Source organism: Chaetura pelagica, unplaced genomic scaffold (assembly GCF_000747805.2).
Source record: "Chaetura pelagica isolate M959 unplaced genomic scaffold, ChaPel_1.0 scaffold181, whole genome shotgun sequence".
Taxonomy (NCBI): domain Eukaryota; kingdom Metazoa; phylum Chordata; class Aves; order Apodiformes; family Apodidae; genus Chaetura; species Chaetura pelagica.
In genome coordinates, this window is record NW_009951992.1 from 1,655,373 (window position 1) to 1,662,303 (window position 6,931).

Consider the following 6,931-nt stretch of genomic DNA (forward strand, 5'->3'; position numbering starts at 1 on the left):
CTACACAGATTCCTCCAGGGATGTTTAAATCATCCTCTGTTCCAGTATACAATGGAAGTCACTAAGCCCTTAAGGTGTGCACTAGTTTCTAGGTTATGATAACAATCATGTTGGAGGAAAGATTTCCTAAAAAGTCAAGGAAACCCTTCCATTTATGCAGCCTCCTGTACTCACATTCTGAATCCCTCCTTTCAGAACAGGTAGCCCCTACTGAATCTACCCAGTGCAAAGAGTTTTATATCTCTGTTACTAGGAGTCTATTTTAAAGTTCTTTACACAGAAAACAGATTGGACTCTGACATAAAATCTTAGGAGAAACACGGTTAAATCACACTTACTGTGTGGTCCAACGTAATTTCCCTCATTGCAGGCGGAAAGCCAACAGGGAAGTATTTTAGAAGACTGATTTAAGTAACTTAAAGGCCTAACAGAGAGAATGGTTTGGACACAGCAGTAACTTTATAGCTGATTTCACTCTAGGAATACCAAGTAAAGAAATTTTCCCTCCCCTGATTTTAGACTTAGCAATATACTTTCCAAGGGCAATGTCAGCAAAACTATAATGAGGAACCCTGCTGCAAGTAGAGACTCAGCACAAACGCTAGGTGTATAACATGGCAGATTGGTGAAATCATTAAAACTGGGCTCTGGAACAAGCCTGTGGTACTCCTCAAAGCCACTCACAGTGCTATACTGATACATACACAATACAACTGCTCATGCACCGTTACAGAAGGAATATTTGAATAAAACAAGAGCCCACAGAGAAAGCAGAGAGCAGTGTTACAAGCTTTCTGTAAGCCAATTGTGGATCCCGTGCCCAGATCACTACCACAAAAGAAACAACCAAAGAATTCAAAGTTTATTCTTTAAAAAAGTTATTTAAGAAGCAAAATAATTTACTTGAATTCAAACCAAAAGAGATGCATTACTGAAAGCAAATAATTATACAAAGTAACAACAAATTAGCCCTTGAATAATAAGTCCAGATCCCAAAAAATCCCTACCATCCTGGAGGTTATACAGTCACTTAAGGCTTGAGGAGTAAAGGAGGACCACATATAGATTAGAATGTAATTCAAACTTCCACTGCTCTCCTTCCCCCCATAGGCCTGAAATTGCTTTCATCAAAGTGTGCTAACAATTATCATGGCTTAAGCATCATGGTTACTATCCAAAGTCTTACTGATATGAATAAGAACAAAACTTGAGCACTGTTGTTTGCACAAGACCATGGAGTGGGAACAACAACAGTAACAAGCCACAGAGTTACAGGATCTCATCAAACAGCTGTTCTCAACCCACGATAACAGAAACATTTATTTCATTTGTTGATACTTGTAATTTTTGAACAAGAGCTTTACTCTTTTTTAGTATTTTATCTCACAGTTGTTTATGTCTGTTCTTCCCAGTTAGAATAGTAAAGTAAGCTTTGCATCAACATGGTGTTATGCTGCTAGTTCTAAATAACATTTGGACTAAATCTACAGAACTACCTGTTCTTGTGCAAACACTTCTGTGCTTATCTTCTAAATAATTTTCCCAAAAGTTCTGGGAGGTTTGTCCTTCCACAGTTCTCTCTCAGTTGCCAACAAAGTCAAGGTTCTCTTACATAGATAGCTTGAAACAAAGTACTTTTTACTTCCATACAACTAGTACAGCACCCTGATTTTCTATCATTCACTAGATTTGAACCTAAATAATACAGATGGGAGCACTGCTTGTGTAGGTCAGCTCTGCATCCTAAAAGTTCATGCACCCCCCTCTGAGGTTCCAAACATGAAATACATACGGATTCATCTTACCAGCTCTTCTTCCCTTTTAAGATTTTATATAGCCCAAGAGAAAGAGAACACCAAAGAGCAAGTGGATGCATTGGCCAGTTCTCATACAATTCTGAGAATTCACAACTTTTGGAGTTACAGCCAGTACATTTTAATGACTAGAACATGCCACACCATGTAGAGAATTATTACAAGGAACTTCCATCCAAAAGAAATCATTTTCCATACTTGACCATGCAACCCTCAAACATCAAATGCCAGCTGCAAAGGCTTCCCATGGCCATGGGCAGTAGGTGGCCATGCTCTGAACTCTGCAATCCTGCTTGCCAGGAAAGAAACTCCTACATTTCCCAAATAAACAAAAGCCATACATGAACCCAGGTGACAGGATGTCATCATTCCAACACACTCTGACCACTGCACTGCTGTCTTTCCAAATGCTGATGGTAATCAGCATCTTTCCAATGCAGTGATGGTAATTCTGTCACTTTTAACTTGCAGGCATGAGATCATCCTCAAACAAATTTGAGTCACAGCCAGTGCTATCCATAATGCTGCCTACCACTGTGTATGTTGCTGGAAAATAATGTTTTATTTAAAAATATTGTATTTTTAATTCTTATCAGTGTCACATCAGTCAAGGGTAAAATAAATTGCAAAAAGTACTTAAAAGAATTATCACAGGTAAATAAAATGTGATGCAGATTGATCTCTTCATTCCAAGAAGAGAATTAAGAATATAAGTAGCGAAAGAGGGAGTATTAAAAGGAACAATTTCTTCTCTCAGTATTTACCAATTTCTGATTTCCATTTGAAACTGAGAACTCTAAATTAAGTTGTATGAATCCAACACCAACAAACTGAAATTAAGCCTCTCAAAATCTCTCTGCTCATGCTGGTTTGGCAGACTGACTGAACGCTCCCTCTGTTGGCTGAATGCTCATTACTCTTCCATGAGGAAATGGAAATTCAGCTTCGCTGTAGGATACACTGACCAAACAGAGCAGAATCTACTAGCAACAGCTCAAGAACTAGAGAAGGACACATTATTCCAAGAACAGCAGTAGGTTTTGCAACAGCGACCACACTTGGTCGTCCCAGTTACATAAGGGGACAATGCTTTGTTCTAGGAAGAACACATCCAGCTTGCATAGCAATTCTCTCACACTCAGAGACTGTCTGAACAAGCCCAGAATTCCCATCAGTTTATTGTACACCCTGCACAGAATCATCACTGAGCTCACTTCCTTCCTCATTCTGCAAGGATGCTGCAATCAGAAGCTGCTCAGTTTTCTGTTGTAGCTCCTTGCCATTTCCCCTCAGCGGGCATGTATCAACTCTGACAACTCCTGCACCAGAGTCAGCCTGAATCCCCAGGCTGCTCCCCTGACAAGACTCTCCAACTACATGTTACAGAGAGACATTTTGAAGAGACAATGGTTACAGTCTAGTGGTAATAAAATAATTTAGAATAATTTGCAAGCTACAGACAGAGCTGAGTAACAGCTGTCCTAACCAACTAATCTCCAGTTACGAGATTAACTGTTGAGAAGCTGCCCATAAATGTTGGCAGCTAATGTTAAAGATTAACAGCTGACTGATTTGGTCCATCTTGGAAAAGGAAGAAATCTGAAAGCTGCAGAAAGACAATACAGAATATAAACAGTTCCATCTACAAGAAAGTAAAACACAGATGCAGTCTTGTCCCCCTTCCTAGTTCAAGAGTCCTACAAGTGCCTGCTGGATCTTCCAGCCTACAAATTCCTCTTTTAGTATCCTGTCAGGCCAAGAGATCACCCACACAAGATTTGCCTGCTTAAGAAAATGAGCTCCCAGGAAATTCCAGTCCTTGGGGTTTTCCTCAACTCAAGGAACAGGGGACAACTTCAAATCTTCTTAGCAAACAGGCACTTAAGTTAGGAAAGATATGTCCTTTTTATTACAGAAAGTGAAGGATCTGTTAAGTGGTACTCCTGGCACAAAAGAGATGTTGCAAATAGGCTGTACAGGTGCAGAGAGAGCAGATACCAACCTGGGACAGAGTGTTCGTGGTGACAAAACCACTTCTGACATTACCTGCCAAGCAATGATTGGTGCCACTCCTCTGACAGCACTGCAAATCAGAATCCAACAAAAAGGGGACAAACATCACTTCTAGCTTTTACTCTAGAGGTAAAGTGTCATCTTTTTCACAGCATTTAGTCTCTATAGTTCACTTTTCTTGTGACTGGTTTTCTTCTTGAACAAACCCACATAACACTGTGAGAAAAGAATCCCAGTACATCAAGAGATGTGACTGCTCCATTGGCTGAGCAAGGAGGTAGATGCCAGAGATGTTCTTTTCAGATGCAGCACAGAAAAGGACCTTGTGCTAATTAACTGGTACCAAGGTTCTGGTCACTGGCACCAAAATACTGCAGGGCATCAGCATGAGATGGAGGACAGTAGCATCGAGACTTGTCCAGCAGCTGCATCTGACCCACGTGTCCTTGGCATCTGGAACAGAAAAAAGCAGCTGTGATCAGCTGTGTCCAGTGCAGCAATGGATGTGCACTGCAACATGTGCAGTACCAGTCCTGAACTCTCTGCCTGTTGTTACAGTGATGAGCAACATCTTTCAGGTAACTATTGAAAATAATTTAATTCTGTTAGGGAACTCATAAGTTTCAAAACTTGCATTATTTTATTTGGTTACTTTTCAAACAGTACATATCCTAGAGGAACACAGCTCAAGATAAGCTGCACAAAAGTCAATCCATCATCAGCAACTGGTGACTGTAGAGTTGTGCACACTCCTCTTTCTAGTTCAGGTTTTTCTTGTGTACTAGACAGAATTTACACATTTTCCAGAGAGTCAAAATTATTTTCACAGGAAGGAGACATTGACAAGAATGATACGAAAAATCACATAATTTTCAGTTCAGTGGAAATCCACAGGCTACAGCCAAAACGTTCCAGTGAATACAATTTCTTTTTCTTAATCTTTGCTATTGACTTAGAGGGGAAAAAAACATTTTGGAGAAGTAATTAATTGTAGGACCTAAATCTCTGAGTATCAATAGGCTGTGTAACAGAGGAAAAAATCCTATCTACAGCAGCTAGTATTTCCAAGTCTTGCTTATCAACAACTGAAAGACATACAGCCAAGAAGCAAATGAAGGACTACAAGCTCACCTTATCACATCACAACACAAGACAATCCCATACAGCCTTGGTTCCCATCTTCGTTGCTGTTGAGCTTCTTCATCCGGTACTGCCGGATCTCTCGCACCAGTGTGTAAAAAGCATCTTCCACACCCTGAATGTAAACAATCCAGGTAAAGTATTTTATTTCCTGAAGCTTTTGAGATCACTGCTCTTTCCATCACAGGATCCCTTAACATGTTTGAAAGATGTACTTCTACAAGAAGAGCAGTAGCCAACTTATCCCAGTTTGTAGAAGGAAGAAACCAGCACCTGGAGCAGCCCCCTGCTTAGTAACTGCCCCTTTTCTGCTTCATTCCACACTGATGTAGGAAGAACACAGGCTGGCTGGACAGAGCCACATATTCAATGCAACTCTGAAGAAGCCTATTAGTCCATTCTGGGGAATTGTCTCCCTAAATATCATCCTACAGCTGGCCTTCATCAAGGAGCCCAAAAAACCCAGCAGGTCTGGGATGACTAACCACAGCCTGACCACTTCTCAGCAGGAGCAGAGATGCAACTCTCTTCTTATGAACATGACAAGTCTGAAGTGATCTCTGCACTGGCCTAGCCCAGTGATAAAAACAGAACTATTTCAAGCTAAGAGTGAAATAAAAACCTAAAAATTGCTAACAGATTTAAAAATTTTTACTCCTGTAAATAAGAAAAAAAATACATGGGAAAGTGTTCAGACCATTCTACAGTTGGCACACAGGAAGAAATCTGACCAAGGGAAGCACCTTACCTGTCGTGTTTTAGCAGATGTCTCTATGAAGGGGATTCCATAGCTCTTTGCTAATTCTTGAGCCTGTTTGGTGTCTACTGTTCTGGTTGGCAAATCACACTTATTCCCAACTAGCACCATTGGCACATCATCTGAATCTTTCACTCTCTTTATCTGTTCTCTTTAAAAAGTCAAATTAAAAAAAAAAGTTAGGAACTATTTTTTAAATAAAAAAGCTCTTTTAGTTCTGGTTCTACAAAAATGCCTATTAACACTGGACAGGCCCTCAGGGGTTCTTACTGACAGCAGCATGTCCAATAACTTGGTACACTCCATCTTCTATCTTGTGTATAACTCCACACTGGTGTGTGTTTGCCTTTTTACCCATTTTCTCAGAGACCAAGTTCTGCATGTTCTGAAAGTTATTTGATTAACACAAGAACCCAGGCAATTGTCCCATTCTCAACTGATAAGTAACAAAGACATAAAATGCAGATAAGTTTGGTAAACGTTCCAAAAGAAGTGGGAGATTTAATGTTTGTCTATTATTTAATCTTAACTGGCTCTAACATCAAAGGGATTTAATACCTTTTCCAGTCTTCCCTCCCTGCAGCAAAGGCCCAGATCATACCTGTAAAGATTAATATCAGCAAATGATTTACTGTTGTTAATAGCAAAGACACAGAGGAATCCTTCCCCCGTCCTCATGTACTGGTCACGCATGGCACTGTACTCCTCCTGCCCTGCAGTGTCCAGGATGTCCAACAGGCACGTCTCTCCATCAATAACAACCTGTTTTCTATATGAATCCTGTAAACACACAAATGAATTTTAGAGAAAAACATTGTATTACTTCTTTCTGCCTCAGCCATTATGGAAAAACAAACACAATAATTAAAAAAACTCCACAAATTACTCAGAGGAGTTTTTCTAGCCCCTTCAAAGAAAAAAATACCAGTATCTAGAACCAGCAGCATTTAAAATGTTACTTTAAATTCTTTCAACCTTTCTTACATAAAAGACAAATATTAATAAGAAATTACTCAACTGCCAGACAGAAGTATCATAAATACCATCACAGCATCCCGGCCGCGAGCTGCCCCGCGCCGCTGCTGGGCGCCCACCCTCCGCTTTAGAAAGGAGGGGCAGGACGAGCAGGGAGTGTGAGAAAGCACCTCCCAGATGTCACTTCTGTGCTCTGCTCTCACTTCGGGCCGTTTAAGCAAAGCAGCCCCGC

The 6,931-nt window shown here is 40.4% G+C and overlaps 1 protein-coding gene across 1 annotated transcript in view; it reads right to left on the minus strand.

Annotated features, from left to right (window-relative positions):
* Positions 1-3,878: 3,878 nt before the first annotated feature.
* The window catches only part of NRAS (neuroblastoma RAS viral (v-ras) oncogene homolog), a 3,986-nt gene continuing 933 nt past the window's right edge, over positions 3,879-6,931 (minus strand). The window contains exons 2-5 of the mRNA XM_010002349.1: positions 6,326-6,504; positions 5,716-5,875; positions 4,959-5,082; positions 3,879-4,280 (exon numbers count right to left, since the gene is read on the minus strand). Coding sequence (XP_010000651.1) covers positions 4,963-5,082; positions 5,716-5,875; positions 6,326-6,504 — 459 coding nt within the window. The 3' untranslated portion in view covers positions 3,879-4,280; positions 4,959-4,962. The remainder of the gene's footprint in view (positions 4,281-4,958; positions 5,083-5,715; positions 5,876-6,325; positions 6,505-6,931) is intronic.